General features: G+C 45.9%; 1 protein-coding gene across 4 annotated transcripts in view; it reads right to left on the bottom strand.

The window, feature by feature from the left end:
- Positions 1 to 18,358, bottom strand: part of PARD3 (par-3 family cell polarity regulator) — a 543,662-nt gene that overhangs the window by 176,875 nt on the left and 348,429 nt on the right. For all 4 annotated transcript variants that reach the window (XM_080973988.1, XM_080973985.1, XM_080973986.1 and 1 more), the window contains one exon: positions 8,063 to 8,213. In XM_080973988.1, the coding sequence (XP_080830114.1) occupies positions 8,063 to 8,213 (151 nt within the window). The remainder of the gene's footprint in view (positions 1 to 8,062; positions 8,214 to 18,358) is intronic.

Here is an 18,358-nt window from a genome sequence, read left to right as displayed (position 1 = left end):
TATGTGAGGCACAGACATCATATTCTGCATAATGGCTTGGTATGTTGAGTGACTGTGCATGCCATGTGAGGAGGCAAAGGACGAGATTCTGTTTTACTTTGTGGAAATGGATGAGAAATATGTAGACCCTCCAGGGGACCATATAAGACACCCACCATTCTTAACTATTGGGCACTGCTGGGTGGGGCACATGGGAACTGGAGTCTAACAACATATGGAGGTCAAAAGGTATTCCATCCCTGTTCTATAGACTTTCATCTCTGTAGGACATGGTGTCTATATGGCAAAGCATCATCTGTATTCATTCCATATATATTCATTCAAAGAATAACATTCCTAGCCCCGGTCATTTCAGCTGTGAGAAATGAACAACTTAAAAATAGAGTCAGAGAGAGATCCAATTCTTTTTAAAAGTTTTTTTTGGGGGGGGGGGTGGAGGGAGGCAGGGAAAGTTAGACGAAAAAGAACTCTACTACACGTAGACCCATCATTGTCAAACTGAAATGAATGTGTTCAAGTTTGCATAGCAGCTAATTCTTTGCCCAGCAAAAGCTTCTTTGATGGACAGGTTAATGTTGAGCCTAGTAATGCACTCCTCTCCAAACATAATGCCTACAAGATTGTTAACTCTGTGACTAATAATGTCTCCAAAGAGCTGAATGCGAAACAGTATAACCTTATGGCATTTTTTAGATGAAGCCTCCAAGGTTGAGAGGCAAAAGCAATTCAGTGGCATGTCTAAATTTTCTCTGCACTTCTTAATATTTCAGCAAGAATGAATGATGACATTTTAGTAGTTGCACTGAAATGTAAAAGAAAATACATTTATTTTACTACAGGTGTGTGGGAGAGGAATGGGAGAGAGAAGCAGATGACCCTTCAGATTTATGCCAGACACAATGCACCAATGAAAAAAAATGGCTATTATTTCTAACTAGTAACATGCTGCATCAACAGTGCAAAGACCATGAGAAGTAATAGTACTACTCTATTCTGTTTTGTTCAGACTTCATCTGGACTACCGTGTCCTTTGCTGTACACCACAGTTTAAGAAGGTTATTGACAAACTGGAACGTGTCCAGAGGAGATTGGGAAAACAAAGTTCTGAGTTGGCTATGTCTAACCTGCAGAAGAGATAATTAAGATGCTATATGATATTCATCTTCAAACAGACGATGGAGTACATTGGTTACATTTGCAACTACAGCTCTAGTTGACCCCAGCCATCATGGCCAACAATTAAGGATAATGGGAATTGTAGTCTAAGAAGGGCTACAATTCCCTATCCCTGCATTAGGCAAAAAATCCTGATCATACAAGATGTTTGACAATAGAATAGACCCTCATTTGTTACAAGTTCTTTAAGCAAATGCCACCAATCAGGGTTGCTGTAGCAAATGCCACCAATCAGGGTTGCTGTAGTTGCTGCCTACAAAGGTCTTTGACATCTCTGATTTTATATTGTACATCAGCAATAACTTGGTATAGCCATGTGTTGGATAAGGGAGATCCCAGCCACGAGTACATTCAGCTGAGGTGTACCATAATTGGGAAAGACCTCTCCTTAAAACTCTGGAGTGCTACTGTTCTACTCTGAGCAAAGTGGACTAGAAAACCAATAATACATGGAAACCTCATATGTCAATACGGCAATTCTCTGCATTACAAGAATAAAAAGAAAATCAGCTATGGGCATAGACAGACAATATAACAAGAACAGCGACCCTAACTGTTTGGTATAATGATGCACTTGGTACATAAGAGGGGGATCCCCCCCCCCCATGACTGCTTGTTGTGTGGTCTCCTTACACTGAGGATCCATGAAGGGCCACGTCATACAAAGGATTAAAAACAAAGCTAAAGTTGACTGAACTCTCATAGGGTCTTCCGGCAATGCAATTTCCCATGGACTTTGTCTGCGTAAAGTGGTGGGGGAAACTATCCAACTAAGTAAAAACATATAATTCCTGTAAGAAGGAAATGACCTTGCAAGACCTCAACATACAACCACTTTCTATAAATACATATTGGGGAGTGGGACCGGTGGTCTCTGCTATATGCCTGTATTTTAGTTCGACTAGTAGTTATTATGGTTCCTGTGCATTGGTTGTTCCATCTAATATTGATTAAGAGGGTATCTTTATCTAATTGCTGTCTATGCTGCTCTAGAATGTAGCATTTATACTGTATTTGTATTTAAAGGCAGGATAGGTAAAGGTAAAGGTACCCCGCCCGTACGGGCCAGTCGTGTCCGACTCTAGGGTTGTGCGCTCATCTCACTTAAGAGGCCGGGAGCCAGCGCTGTCCGAAGACACTTCCGGGTCACGTGGCCAGCGTGACGAAGCTGCTCTGGCGAGCCAGCACCAGCGCAGCACACGGAAACGCCATTTACCTTCCCGCTATAAAGCGGTACCTATTTATCTACTTGCACTTAGGGGTGCTTTCGAACTGCTAGGTGGGCAGGAGCTGGGACCAAAAGACGGGAGCTCACCCCGCCGCGGGGATTCGAACCGCCGACCATACGATCGGCAAGTCCTAGGCACTGAGATTTTACCCACAGCACCACCTGCGTCCCTAAAGGCAGGACAGAAATCAGTTAAACATAAAGTAGTCCAACATTCAGCCTAACACAGTGGCAAGATGTAGTGATTTTCATTTGATACCACAACTTCAAGCAACATAAGCTTTGCAAAACTGTTTATTAATCTAGAAGCAGTGTCAAGAAATGCACCCTTCAAAAAATATTTGAGACTTTTAGGAGCAGAGTTATACAATCCAAGTGTATTGATTAAGCTTGAAATCGAATTACTACAGTTCGCTTAAATGATCCTAAAAATTAAACATACTGAAACACTAAATGCTGTCTTAACTACACACCCTCAACCTTTAATTGGTTGAGGGAAACTTTTCAATCCATTTGCCATATTTGTTTATGTCATTCTTCTTTACAAGCTCAGTTATTGCAGAAATTTGGAAAATAACTGGCAAATTTACACTACTGTGATTCAGTTGGTAAAAATATATCGATGCAAGTTTCGGCATGTGGCAATACCAAATGCTTTGGGGCTTGTTTTTTTTAAAAAAATGCACTTATTAACGTAGGAGTATGAAACACAAATCCAGCAAGGAATTCTATAATTAGGGGGAAATCCTTACTTTCTGAAAACATCAGAGGGATTGCTACAGAGAAGAAATCATTCTACAGTTACAGCTTAGGTAGCACTCCTTCATTATTGTGCAAGGAAATGTTCTAGGATTATGTAATACCTGTAAAGCCTATGAAGCACCATGCCAATCTGTTAAATAATTTATGAGATTGCATCCAACGTTGTGCTAAGTAACTTGTTCCATTGATGAAAGGATTTATGCTTCCAGAACAGAACTTTCTCCCCTCTCTGATGTCCCCTTCCCCAGTTTTTAGTGTTTCCCCTCAAGCCCGTCAGAGTAACTTGTGGGAGGATGTGGAACATGCATGAAGGGAGCAGGAATACCCCCCCCCCATGCAGGCATAAATCCTTCCACTAATAGAACAAGAGAGTTCTAATAGAGTTCTAATAGAGCTAAAGAGTTCCAGAAAGACATCTACTTCTGCTTCATTGACTATGCAAAAGCCTTTGACTGTGTTGACCACAGCAAACTATGGCAAGTTCTTAAAGAAATGGGAGTGCCTGATCACCTCATCTGTCTCTTGAGAAATCTCTATGTGGGACAGGAAGCTACAGTTAGAACTGGATATGGAACAACTGACTGGTTCAAAATTGGGAAAGGAGTACGGCAAGGCTGTATATTGTCTCCCTGCTTATTTAACTTATATGCAGAATTCATCATGCAAAAGGCTGGGCTGGATGAATCCCAAGCTGGAATTAAGATAGCCGGAAGAAATATCAACAACCTCAGATATGCAGATGACACAACCTTGATGGCAGAAAGTAAGGAGGGATTAAATAACCTTTTAATGAGGGTGAAAGAGGAGAGCGAAAATTTGGTTTGAAGCTCAACATCAAAAAAATGAAGATCATGACCACTGGTCCCATCACCTCCTGGCAAATAGAAGGGGAAGAAATGGAGGCAGTGAGAGATTTTACTTTCTTGGGCTCCATGATCACTGTAGATGGTGACAGCAGTCACGAAATTAAAAGACGCCTGCCCCTTGGGAGAAAGGCGATGGCAAACTTAGACAGCATCTTAAAAAATAGACATCACCTTGCCAACAAAGGTCCGTATAGTTAAAGCCATGGTTTTCCCAGTAGTGATGTATGGAAGTGAGAGCTGGACCATCAAGAAGGCTGATCGCTGAAGAATTGATGCTTTTGAATTATGGTGCTGGAGGAGACTCTTGAGAGTCCCATGGACTGCAAGAAGATCAAACCTATCCATTCTTAAGGAAATCAGCCCTGAGTGCTCACTGGAAGGACAGATCGTGAAGTTGAGGCTCCAATACTTTGGCCACCTCATGAGAAGAGAAGACTCCCTGGAAAAGACCCTGATGTTGGGAAAGATGGAGGGCACAAGGAGAAGGGGACGACAGAGGACGAGATGGTTGGACAGTGTTCTCGAAGCTACAAACATGAGTCTGACCAAACTGCGGGAGGCAGTGGAAGACAGGAGTGCCTGGCGTGCTCTGGTCCATGGGGTCACGAAGAGTCGGACACGACTAAACAAATAGAACAAGTACACTGGATACAAACCATGGTCGTTCACATTGATTACCACTGCTCAGAGCCTTCAGATAGGTAAGGCATATTTGTTCACAAAGCCGCTAGGAGGATTCCAAGGAACAAACTCACTCCAAGGTTCCCTCCACCACCCTCTATCAAAAATAAAATAAGATAAAAATCAGGGACACTCAGATATAGTCCTCTTTCAGGACTATAGTGTAGCAGCCCAAGAAAACATGGCGATATCATATCTGAGATGCCTACATCTCTAACCGTGAATCTATGTGTTTCATTTAAGGTTTGATGCAGATGTGGGCAACTGCTAGGTGTTATGCTCGGCCATTGCTTCTTGGGGAAAGGCTTAGTGCTAGAACATCTCCTTTGTTAGCAGAAGGTCCCATGTTCAATCCCAGACATATCCTGGTCTGAAATCCACTGCCAAAACTGTGGGGGCAATACTGAGACATATGGACCAAGGATCTGACTCAGCATAAGGCAGCTTTGTTGGTTCTTTGTTCCAGAATTTTTAACAAAATAAAATGTAAATTGCATTGTCCCTTAATGCTATGTGCAATCTGACACCTGCAGCACCTTGCAAAGATAAATCCAATCCAGCCTACATTCTCCATCAAAGCGAAGTCTAAATGTAGGACTTGGGGGAAAGAAAAGGAACATGTGGCCCTTCAGGTGCTGTTGGATTCCAGCTCCCATAAGCTCCCATCACTATGATCAAATGTCAGCAATGAGGAGAGTTGCACTCCAGCAACATCATGAGGGTCACAGGTTCTCTAGCCTTGCCTTAGGGCTATAACATCAAGACATGTAATATTGTTATAACCCTGCCCTGAGTATTTACGGTGAAGGGCAGGTTAGAAATCTCATCAACAAATTAGTTTTAAGGATGCTCTGGGCCCACACTGTACACCCAAGCATTTCTCCAGGCAGGTTTATAACAGTGGTACCACCAGCAAACTAGCAGGCAGGGAGCAAGCAGCTTTAAATGGAAAAAGGACGCTGCCACAAGACTTCTCAGCCTTGCCCTGATGTAATTTCCCTGTTAACCTAGCACCAGGCTGGCTTGCTGCTTGTGATGTGAGAACAAAAGCATCCAAGGCAGGAAACTGCTACAAGCTATTTCACTTGTATCCAGAGATCCATGCAGAGGAAGAGACTGATACAGGGATTCCAAGAATAAGCCTAGAATTCTATGCTTCCAAGTTCTTACCTGAAGACACGATACATCAATCTCGACTCTTGTTTGGAGTCTGGATTGAAGAGTACTTGAGAACCCTATATCTGTTTCCTTGCATGCCATAAATAAGAACAGTGGGATATAAATGTATTACACAAACCTAAAGAACGTAGAGGGCCCCTGTCTTCCCTAGGTCCCAATGTTCTCCTAAAAAGCCCTGACAGTTTTAAACTTGGGAAAGAATAATAAGAATTTTTTTAAAAAAAAATATATTCTGCCCATCTTGCTGGGTTTTCCCAGCCACTCTGGGCAGCTTACAACATATATAAAAACACAACAAAGCATCAAACATTACAAAACAAAATATTCTATACAAGCAACAAACAAGCCAATAAATCAACATCAACCCAACAAAAACAAAACAGAAGAACCAAAATTAGAATGTTTAAAACATTTTAAAACATTTTAACCAGTTGCCCCAACCCAAGAGTTGTTCCAGCAATGTCCCTCCGGCCTCTCAGGAGCCTCTTTTAGGAAGGACACAAAGTGGCTTCAAATCAGTGTGAAGGTAAGTACAAATATGCATCCATAAATACAAGGGAATAATATAAAAATGAAATTAAAATAACAGTGACAATGTAAATTTAAAAAATGTACTGTGTATTTTGGGTCTATAGACCACAATAAAGTGGTGTGTGTGTGTGTCTAAATAAAAATACAGATCTCTCCCCGCACCCCTCACATCACCATAATCAGTTTCTCTAATAAATACACTGGGAAATTGATTCAAAAATGCCCTAGAGAAGCTTAGTCTTTCAGATTGGCCACAAAGAAGGAAATTTGTATTTTCAAAACTTGCCGGGCCTTAATAAACTTACGCACTTTTAAGAAGCGTCTTCTCCATTTGGCTTGTTGCTAATGAATACATTCCATGTGGGAAAGTGATTAAGAAACACTGAATTCATCCACAGAAAACTAATGGCGCATTTCATATGGCTTTAAGAAGGAATGAAGGTTAGCCCATATCCCTGCTACCTTTACCCCATGGGAGGAGACAGGATAAGCAAAAGGGAAACATGGCAGTATTAAAATCCAAAATAAGATCCTGCACTTTGGCTTCTTGTTTATTTGCTTGAAGTCAAATATGCATGTGATTCAGAGTGCAGGAATGAAGCCTGCAAATATGTAAGTGGGAAGAGCTCACTTACACTTCTTGTGCATACTAACCATTTAATCTATTTAACCTTCATACCAGTGGGACTCCTATGGCACTTCAATTTGAAAAGGGAATTCATTTTCTAAAGTTAAACAATGAAATTAGAAATAGATACACCACTGCTGTGGGCACTCAAAAAAGGATTTCCAAAATCAATCTATGGATGCCCATAACAACTCTGTCAATGCATGAAAAATGACATTTTAACATCTTTGTATCAGTTTCAAGCTGCAAATGAATCTACCAATAAATTAATTTCAACATGGCAGGTTTTACATGTTTTTAAACATTTTGAAATGGTTTAAAATCTGAATAAACTACATCTCAGTCTGAGCTGCTTGGAAAACCCAGGCAATCCTGTGACAAAGTAAGTCTTTATTAACTGAATCTGTTAGGGGGGTGGGATGACTTGCTACCGAGCAAGTACTAATAACCTCATTATCCACTGGGGGCCATGAAGAGAGTTGACTATTGAATTCAAACAAAGGATGCATAAAATTAAACCTAGGGCATGTAAAGCAGAAAAGCAAAAAGGTCCCCAAACAAACGTCATACTAAGCACAAATTGGATAAGGTTCACATGAGCTTATCTAGTTTCTGTGCGGGAACTTAAATAGGAGGTAAAATCAATGTGGAAACTTAACTGATACATCCTTAATCATAACATTCATTGACTTTACATTTAATGAAGCTGCACTAGGCAGGCCCTCATAGACTGGCATAAAGCATGTCTCTCCACCTCAGACAGAGTAAAACGTTTTAAAATGTTCCTGTGGCTGCCACCTGCTCTGTGATCCGAGACTTATTATATCAATTTATTGACTCGCATTAAGAAGCCTGTATGTCGAACTTGGGAGAAAGGGGAAAGGCATAAATTGGTCACTATAATTTTCAAGCTCCATGCTGTCCACATACATAATGCATCAACCACCTCTTTGTAAACCTAGAAAAATAGATGATCCCCAAGACATAATTAGCCAAGTCTGCTTGACTTACCCATTATCCTACTCAGGGCGGCATTCCTGGTGGGTGATTCACTGAGGCCCTCTATCCCGCTGTACAGTGAATGGGAAATCCTACGCTCCCTGTCATCCAGTATTGTTTCAATAGGCAGTTCTGGCCCTGGTGGACTCCCAGGTGATTCCAACTGTATGGAAAGGGGAGAAATAACAGCGCTGAAGGTCCATTTAACAGCATGGGAGAATAACAACAACTTGCTCTAGGCCTAGTCCTGGCTGGGCACCAAATGAGCTAGAACTCTTCACCCTGGACCACAATAATTTGCAATGACAGTGTTGCTTAATGACCAACTTTCTGTGCCACTTCACACTGTACCTCCTATGGAGCCTTGTCAGACTCCATCCCTTTTCAGCAGGAAACATGCAAAGACAAAGGACCATGTTTTGGTTTATCTGTACTGCACATATCCTTGAGCAAGCAAGCAACCTCGTATGTTTCAAAATTATCTGGCAGATGGCCTGGACCTCTTTCGCAGACTGACAGCTTGTCAGGACAGGAACCATCAGAGTAGTTGAGGAGAGGTGCAGAAACAAAATAAAAAAGGATTTAACAAAAAAACAAAACTCCATTTGGTATGTGATTTCTAACCACATTCTAAAATTGGAACCATTTGCTTTCATATGCAATCATTACACAGTTTCCCCAACCCCACTCAACCCAGAAAGCCCGAAGCCATAAATATGAACATACACAAATAAATAACCTGCATATTTAGAACTGAACTCTGATCTGGAATTAACATTATTTTTGCACAGATTGCAATTAGGAACATCGCTTGCATTTGGTGGTAGCGGGGAGACAGGTTCTGCATATGCACTCAAGTGCTTCTGACCCTAAGGGTAAGAGGCTTCATCTTTTCAGGGTCTAGGCAAAATCTCATCAGCTTCACTACACATGAATTTTGTCCCACTTTTTCAAACCCCCTGCAGGCACAGTAGTGGCTTTCAAAGGCCCTTGCACCCAGCAGGGTGCCACAAATCAGCATGCTATGAAGAGTCAGAAGTTGTAAGAAGGAGAGAGATATTTATGCTTGGTATCATGTAGCAAAAGGAAGGCGATAAAGTGGCTTCTCCCTCTGTTTTCCCTTTTCAGCTGCCTACATATGCCACACACAAAGGGCCAGTGCAGAGGTAAGATTTTAGATCTCTTAACCAATATTTTAATTCTAACTCATTTGTACTACTTGGTGACACAACGCAAGCTATCCATTAACCATTGCAAATGTGGACCTGGCCAGTGTTATTTATGTTTAGTGCTATCTTTCTAGGGGAAAAAGGTGCCAGAATTCACCCTTGTTCTCTTATAATGGCACCTGAGAGATGCCAGAACTGAGTTCCAGTGAGTTCTGGCTGGAAAAAAAGCCCTGGATATGCTCAATATGGGGCTACTCTTACAAAGCATCCAGAAACCTTGCTTCAAAATGCTGGCACCAAATTTTTGTCTGGGAATAGAACATATTACCCTGGTTTTGACTATTACTCTGTACCCTTAGTAATTGTAATTGGCTACCTGTTCATTTTCATGCTCGATTCAAGGTGCTGCTTCTTACCTTTAAAGTCCTGAGAAGTTTGGGATCTATTTACTTGAAGGACCACATCTTCCTTGAACCCAATCAACATAGGAAGCTATCTTGCTCCAATAGCTACCTACTGCCAGGCAGCGGCTCTCCAAAGTTACAGGAAGGAAATGGTGGAGATTAAACCCACCATTCTCTGCAAATAATGGGCTCTACTGACAGCCCTTAAAGATCCTGCTTGGGTTCCCCCACTGACTGAGATACGCCACATAAGGAATGGATCCTTCTCAGTTGTGGCACCCACACTGTGGAATGTCTGACTGGGCCCTTCTTTATTTTCATGCTCCTGCCTCTATAAGACCTTCTTGTTTGAGGAATCCCTAAGGGGAGGCTGCCTGGGTTGTTCTTCCTGGCTCCCACTTGCTGCTATGGCAGGAGCGGGGAAAGGGGGAAGGCACCTTCTTCCAAAGTGTTTTTGGAGCTGCTCTCTTTGATCTGTTTTAGTGGTACTTCACTGACATCTTGATCATTTGTCTGTTGTAAGCAATTTTTATCAACTATTAGATGCTTTGATTTAGTTTTTCTCTGGAAAAGGAATTTTAGCAAGCATTCTTAACTCACAATATTTCACCACATACTTAAGGATATTAAATACAGATTAATTATCCCTCCTCAAGATCCTCTATTCACCTAAACAGCCACGGGTGGTAAAATCAAGATGGTCGGTTCCCACTATTTCTATGCATGCTAATAGATAAAGTTGGGATTCTAATCCGCTTCAGTGAGTGAGACTGGACTCAAGGGGTAGCAACTTCTAATTAATGTGAACTACAAAGGTCTGACCTTGTGCATGTGGTATTTACAGGATAGATCTCTGCAATCGACCCAAAGGCATTGTGCCATGTTATTTAGGGGATCCCATAGTACCAGTATGATGGATACAGGAGGGATTTGTAAAACTTGCAGTACTTCAAAGTGGGTGAAGCATAATCAGAGGAGAGACTGTATAAAGTATTATTTCTGTTCAAAGCTATCGTCTTTTTAATATAAATGAGATATTTAATGAAGTTCTGAATTGTAGCCTTATCTTTCCCAGTTTGATCAGCACTAGGGAGATTTACTGCATAGAAGGGTCAACACAATTACCATTGGAGGCACGTCAGGCTGCAGGAGAATAATAAACTTGCCATGCAAGTGAATTAGGCTCAATAAGGTTTAAATTGTGAATCGAGGATTTGTTTTATTCAGGTTCCCCCCCCCCTCCTAAAATTGCAGATTACTACTGACAGTTCCACTGAAAAGTAAATTAAACAATATTCAAAGCCTCTGATGTAAAGGAATCAAAGGCAAATTTAAGAAGAATAAAAATGTTAAAATTCTGAAATGCTATTAAAAAGGAAAGAGAAAGAGATACTATCCAGGGACTGAAAGTTGCATGCCAAGTGTATTTGCACAAATGAACTGTACTTTGTTTTAACTTTCTTCAAACAAAGGGTGAAAATTACCCTAAATGACTAACATGACTTATTTTCCCAGGGAGATAGGACTGTATCTTCAAGTTTATATAACAAAGCGTGTTCTCATTAAAGGAGAGCACGTGTTGCGGCTGGGGCCAGGCAAAGCACCCTGTAGTTGCCAGGCAAAATTGAAGGAAAGGGCCTGGCAAGGATTGGTGATGGTGTTGCTGGGGCAATTTGTATGTTGCCACTTTGGGGGTGGAGATCAGAGGATATTTAAGGAAGGCCCACAGAGAGTTGCTTTCTCTTTCGCTGTGGGCATCGGATCGAACACAGCTAAAGACCGGTTGTATAAATCTATATCTCATTCCTCATTTTCTCCTATTTTATTTTATTTATTTATTTGATCTTGGCCTTTTGTGTTTATCTCCCCAAAGTCTACCCCCCCCCTTCTTTAATTTATTTTCCAGGTTCTTTGTCTTTAGTTTTCAATTTTTATTTGTTTTTGTTCTGACTCTTGTTTCCATTTTACTAGCCTTCCCCCCCCAACTTTCCTCGTGGGCTTTTGGTCCCGTGGGGCTGCTGGGGGTGGCCGGGAGGGGGGGGGCGGACCCTAGGCCTTTCGGCCCGGTTCGTAGCCGAGGCGCCGGGGACGGGGCTGGTTGACCTTCGGGCCCTCGGAGCTTTACCATTCCCCCCCCCCCACTTCGTAGGGTTACTAGAGAAAAAAGCGGGTGCTTACCGTAGTCCTCCCCTGGCCTCTCACGGCGGCGGCCCCCTTTTCGCGCGCTTCGGCGCGCTCTTACTAGCCGGGGCGGGCCGGCTGGCGCGCAGGCGCCGTTGGAGCCGCCGATTCGCACGCGGCGCTCGGCGCTTGCTTATTCGGCCCTGTTCGGGCCGGGCTTGGGGAGGCTTAGTCAAGCCTTTCCCCTCTTGGCCCGGGTATAGCGGGGAGTGCCTGGGGGAGCTGGGGGAGGCCGTGGGACGTGCCTTGGGCTCGGGGCCTATTTGGGCACCCCCCCCACCCGGCTCCGAGCGGTAGCGGCTTTTGCCGCGCTTCGGCGCCTGCGGCCTGCGGAGTTGGGCCGTTTTAGGCTGCGGGGGGGCCCTCCTCGGACGTTCCAGCTTTAGCCGGTGGCGCTTAGCGCGCACAGCGGCTTTGGTGGTTGGAGGCCTGCTTGCGGCCTGCTTTGGGCATTGGGGGAGGCCTTCTGCCTGAAGTCAGTTGGGAGGCCTCCATTTTGGGGAATTTTGGCGGGAGCGCCATTTTCTACTGCCTCCTCATTGCGTGCTGGCCTCTAGTGGCCGTTTATTGAAACGCAGCTATACCATTGGCCTTGATTACTGGCTGCGCCACCTGCTGGTGAGCCATATAGTTGCACCTATCGGGATTGATTGTTTTCTGGCTGATTGACTATTCATTATAACAAAGAGCACTGGTGTAGCCTTGCATTAATTCTATTATTTGTCTTTTTTACTAGTAGCAGGTATGGCTCCAAAGAAGAAGGTGTCACGGAGGCTTGATCTCGCTTCCTCAGCGAAGCGGCCCATAAAAGGCCCGTCCCAAGCTTTGCGTTCTCCAGTGCCACAGCGATCTTTGAGACGCCTTCAGTCCATGGTCACTGGCTTGGCCAGTGACCCAGTGGTGTTAGCACGTGTTGAGGCTGAAATGGATGGTTTGATTCAACGCTGCTCGACTCCGACGACTTCTTCTGCTAGTCCAGCTCCGCCTGTTGACGCACCTCCTTCGGTGTCATCTTCGGCTGAAGATGAGGGGGAGGATTTGTTAGCTGGGGGTCTTTCGCGTACTAATCAATTGTCCCAGTCGTCGGTCTCACCTGTCTCCCAGGCTGCAGCGCCAAGGGTACGGGGCGGCCCCAGGGGTCCGACCAGGCGGAGGTCATCCGCCCGGATTCGGGCGGCACGGGGTTCAGTTGTACAGTCCTCATCAGTGGTGAGGTCTGTTCCTGGTCATTCACCTGTAGTCTCTTCTCAGTCAGTTCCAGGCGTTGTGCTGCAAGGCGACGCACCTGAGTCTTCGGTGGAGGACAGCCTTCCTCTCCCTCCAAAGTCGTCTTCTGGTGGGTTCCGTTGCCGGAAAAAGAGTTCCAAGAAGCGTGCTAAGAGGAGACGGAGAGACACCTCATCCTCTTCCGCAGGTACTTCGTCTCAAACCTCCAGTAGTGATGAGGAAGCTTCGCTTTCGCTATACTGGGGCTTTGGGGAGACATCGGGACTTCCAAAATGGGCTTGGGAGCGGAGGGCAAACTCTCACAGGGCAAAGTATGGGGCGGTGCAGGACTGTCTGGAAGGGGTCCTCATGCCTGATGTGAAAGTTTCCACCAACTCAGCTAGGGATATTATACCAGGTGCCCACTTGACTACAAAGCTGCGATCTAGGATTCTGGATGGCCGTTACATTGATATATTTAGCTTGGCACCCCCTCAGGAGTGTCAGGACTCCCAGGATAGAGGTTTGGCAGCCACGAAAAAGAGGGTGGTTTTGCCAAAGGTTGAAAGGACCTTCGAGCGATGGCTGGATAGTTTCCAGGTGTTCGCTGGAGTGGTGGCAGCGGCCTACCCACGGAGGTCCATGCATTTATGGGTTTATTTGTCCATAGTTCGCTCAGCATTTACGATGGCTGGAGCGTCTGCTGCGATTTCTTATGATGAGAATTTCAGACGCAGGGCTGCCAAGATCCCCACTGCCCGCTGGGACCGGAAGGATTTAGATGTATGGACCACTTATGTGGCTCCACGTATTGACAATAAGATCCCTGAATCGCAAAAAACTAGGATTGTGCCAGCTAAGACGGGTCGCAAGTTCTTTTGTTGGGATTTTAACAAAGGAACCTGTCAGCGCCAATTCTGCAGATATTCTCATAGTTGTGAGAAGTGTTCAGGGAACCATCCAGCTTCTGCCTGTGCAGGGGTTCGACGGCCCTTTCGGAAGGGGTGGGGCTCACAGCAGCCCCCGAAAGCCGCGCCCCAGGCTGCAGCCGCCGGTGCAGGAAAATAGTGTACTTTCCTCCTTAGCTCATACCCCGGTTAGGCTACAGCCGTTGTTGTCATTGTTACAGTTATACCCTCTTCAGGAGGCAGCATCTTATTTGCGTGACGGTTTTTCCCTGGGTTTTCGAATCCCAGTGGCGGCAAATCCTGTAGCTAGAAACCCTTCAAACCAGAAGTCTGTGAAGGATATGCCTGACGTGGCGCGTAAGAAAATTGGGAAAGAACTGGCTCTACGCCGTATGGCAGGCCCTTTTGCCGTTCCACCCTTTCCTAATCTGCATATTTCACCCTTAGGTATGGTTCCTAAAAAAGCTCCGGGGGAATTTCGCCTGATACACAACCTTTCACACCCTAGGGGCACATCAGTAAATGATGTTATTCCCCCGGAGCTTTGTTCGGTGAAGTATGCCTCGCTTGATCAAGTGATCAAAATGATAAGAAAATTTGGACAGGGTGCCCTGCTAGCCAAATGTGACATTGAGTCTGCATTTCGGCTGCTTCCAATTCATCCTGATGACTTCTGGTTGCTGGGATTTCAGTTCGACGGGGAATTTTACTTTGATAAGGCCATGCCCATGGGCTGCTCGGTAGCCTGTGCGGCCTTCGAGTGTTTTAGTTTATTTCTGGACTGGGCTCTGCGCAAAAGAACTGGTTTGGGCGGAGTCACTCATTGTTTGGATGATTTTTTATTGGCCTCAGCTAGCGATACGGGGAATTGCGTGGTGTTGCTGCAGGCCTTTGCTGCCTTAACCGAGGAACTGGGCGTGCCGTTAGCTGCGGAGAAAACTGAAGGTCCTTCTACGCAGCTGACTTACCTGGGTATTTCGTTGGATACGGTGGCGCAAACTTCCAGTTTGCCGGCGGATAAGATACTCACGCTGAAGGGCGTCATCGCTGAACTCATTCCCATGAAAAAAGTTACTCTGCGGCAGCTGCAGTCCTTGCTGGGCCACCTAAACTTTGCTTGCAGGGTGATCGCCCCAGGGCGACCTTTCTGTTCCCGCTTGGCCAGGCTTATGTCAGGTTTGAGGTCCCCGAGGCATAGGGTGCGCCTGTCAGCTCAGGTGCGTGCTGACCTTCGTATTTGGTTGGAATTCCTGGAGGAATTCAATGGGGTGTCTCTTTGGCAGGACACCTTGAACCTTTATACCGATTTTCAGGTGCACTCTGATGCTGCGTGGTCGTTGGGTTTTGGTTTGTATTGGGATGGCAGGTGGTGTGCCGAGCGTTGGCCTTCAGCTTGGCGTGGGGAAGCTATAACTCGGGACTTAACTTTTCTTGAGTTTTTTCCCATTGTAGTGGCAGTCCATTTATGGGTCGAGCATTTCAGGGACCGTCGTGTATGTTTTTGGACAGATAACCTGGCGGTGGTGAACGTGCTAGCCAAGCAGTCTTCACGATCACCTAGGGTATCAGCCCTGCTGAGGGTCTTTGTTTTGCATTGCTTACGTTTTAACATTGTATTTTCTGCTCGTTTTGTTCCTGGAGTGTCTAACGAGATTGCTGATGCTCTGTCCCGTTTTCAGATGCAGCGGTTCAGGTCCCTGGCGCCAGTGGCTCGAGACCGTCCGGAATTTTTCCCGGATCATCTCTGGAACCTTGGCAGCACTTAGTTTTACAGGGAGTAGCTGCATCTATTGCCCCCTCCACATTGAGGTCCTATAAGAAGGCTTGGACCGATTTTTTGCATTTCACTGGGCAATCCGTGGTAGGGGGAACATGCACACCTCATTCTACTGCACAGGTGCTCCAATATTTGGCGCATCTATTTCAGATGCGGAGGGCAGCCAGGACGCTGAGATTGCATGCGGCTGCAATTTCCTTCTTTAGCAAAGTTTATTTTAATAATGATCCATGTGGGAAGTTCGTGGTGCGCAAGGCTTTGGAGGGGTGGGGGAGGCTTTGCCCCTCCAGACCAGCTACAAGGAGGCCTATAACGTTTGGATTGTTGACCAGGATGCGAAGTAAACTAAAGGGCATCTGTTGGTCCAGGTTTGAGGCGCGGTTATTTTCCGCAGCCTATTCGTTAGCCTTTTTTGGAGCCCTGAGGGTTGGGGAGGTGGTGTGTGAACCTAAGCAGGATGGAGGTTCGAGAGGTTTGTTGCTGCAGGACGTGAGCTTGTCTCAGTCAGAATTGCAGATCCTTGTCAGGAGTTCCAAAACTGATCAACTGGGTAGAGGGGCAGTTATTCGGCTCCCAGCAACTGGGCTAGGGGGCCCTTGCCCAGTCAAGGATCTCCAGAAATATATGGCGTTGCGGCCTCCTGGGGGAGGGGCCCTGTTCATTCATGAAGATGGGCGTCCATTGGCACGCCATCAATTCACTGGTGTTTTGCGCAAGGTCGTTGCTGCTTGTGGCCATGCAGCCTCTGAGTTTGCTCCGCATTCCTTCAGGATTGGGGCTGCAACAACAGCCGCCCATTGGGGCTTGTCGGCAAGGAGGATTAAAGACCTGGGTCGCTGGAAGTCGGACGCATATAAGGGTTATGTGCGGAAATGATGTTGATCTCGTGTACTCACATCTTTTGTTTTACCCTAGGTCTACCCACTGTCCGGGTTTGGATAGTGGGGCACAGTATTGTGCATTGGGCCGCTTGCAGAGCTCGGCAATCTGAACTGGGAGTTGGCCTCGGCCTTCCGCAGCACGTGCGAGTGTCCTGGATCTCCAGAAGGGGGATGCGGTGGAAGGAGTTCTTACCGCTAATGCAGAGGCGTGTTCTTCTGGAGGGCCCCCCTACGGCGATTGTGGTGCAGCTTGGGGAAAATGATATGGTTTCTTTTTCCTGTTATGTTTTACGTGCTGTTATTTTGCAGGATTTGAGGGACCTGGCGGCCTTGGTGCCCGCTACTAAGCTAATTTGGTCACAGTTGCTTCAGCGTTGCATCTGGAGGGGTAGTCCCTGCCCTGCGGCCACTGAAAGGGTGCGAAAGCGTATTAATTCAGCTGCGAGCAAGCTGGTGTCTGATCTGGGTGGGCTTGTGATTCCCCACCCAGATATTAATGTTAAAGCCACTGATTGCTACAGGTTTGATGGGGTTCATCTTACCTCCGTTGGGAATGATGTATGGTTGAGGTCAGTGGTGGCTAAGTTGAGAGTGTGTTTAGGTTTGTGAGTGGTTGGCGGTGAGCGTAAGGGCTCAGGTGGCGGTTAGGCATTGGTTTAAATTGGTTGGTGGAGGGGTATGGATTGGCTGTGCCTGCCCCTCAGGTGATGCTGCTGCACGGGAATTCCGTTAAAGGAATTCAGGGGCTTACCATCCTTTCGTCCAAACCCCTGGAATCGGGTTTGGGCCGTGTAAGCCCCTAGGAGCATGTGGGGAGAAGCTGAGGGTCTGTGTCGCAGCTCCAGTTATCCCCTGATCTTGTTCCTCCACACTGGCTTTCGCTGGAATCCGGAAGTCAGTGCTGTCCCCATGGCGGGGGGACAGCTAGTCTTAACCAATGCCTAAGCAACCACTCACAATTTTGTATGATAATAAAGTTGTGGCCAAAAAATTATGCCAAAAACCTTAAACAAAAAATTATGTGTGAAGTGTGAGTTATTTGGGATAAGGGTGTTTTGGGGGACCTCAGCACGCAAAGCGTGTTCTCATTAAAGGAGAGCACGTGTTGCGGCTGGGGCCAGGCAAAGCACCCTGTAGTTGCCAGGCAAAATTGAAGGAAAGGGCCTGGCAAGGATTGGTGATGGTGTTGCTGGGGCAATTTGTATGTTGCCACTTTGGGGGTGGAGATCAGAGGATATTTAAGGAAGGCCCACAGAGAGTTGCTTTCTCTTTCGCTGTGGGCATCGGATCACCCGCCCGCCCTCCCTTGTTGGGCTTCCGCTTGACCTTGCTATGCCTGTCATGGGGTCGTTTGCATTGGTGCGAGGGCCTGGTAGGAATTTTGCCATTTGGCTGATTAGTGTGTGCCATCTGGTTTTTGCCTACCGCGTAGCAAATCGTCACAACTTGTAAGGTTGGCGGTTAGGCATTGGTTTAAATTGGTTGGTGGAGGGGTATGGATTGGCTGTGCCTGCCCCTCAGGTGATGCTGCTGCACGGGAATTCCGTTAAAGGAATTCAGGGGCTTACCATCCTTTCGTCCAAACCCCTGGAATCGGGTTTGGGCCGTGTAAGCCCCTAGGAGCATGTGGGGAGAAGCTGAGGGTCTGTGTCGCAGCTCCAGTTATCCCCTGATCTTGTTCCTCCACACTGGCTTTCGCTGGAATCCGGAAGTCAGTGCTGTCCCCATGGCGGGGGGACAGCTAGTCTTAACCAATGCCTAAGCAACCACTCACAATTTTGT

Source organism: Podarcis pityusensis (assembly GCF_964106645.2).
Source record: "Podarcis pityusensis genome assembly, chromosome: 12".
NCBI lineage: Eukaryota > Metazoa > Chordata > Lepidosauria > Squamata > Lacertidae > Podarcis > Podarcis pityusensis.
Note: the sequence above shows the minus strand (reverse complement) of the source record. Positions and strands in the feature narration are given on the sequence as shown.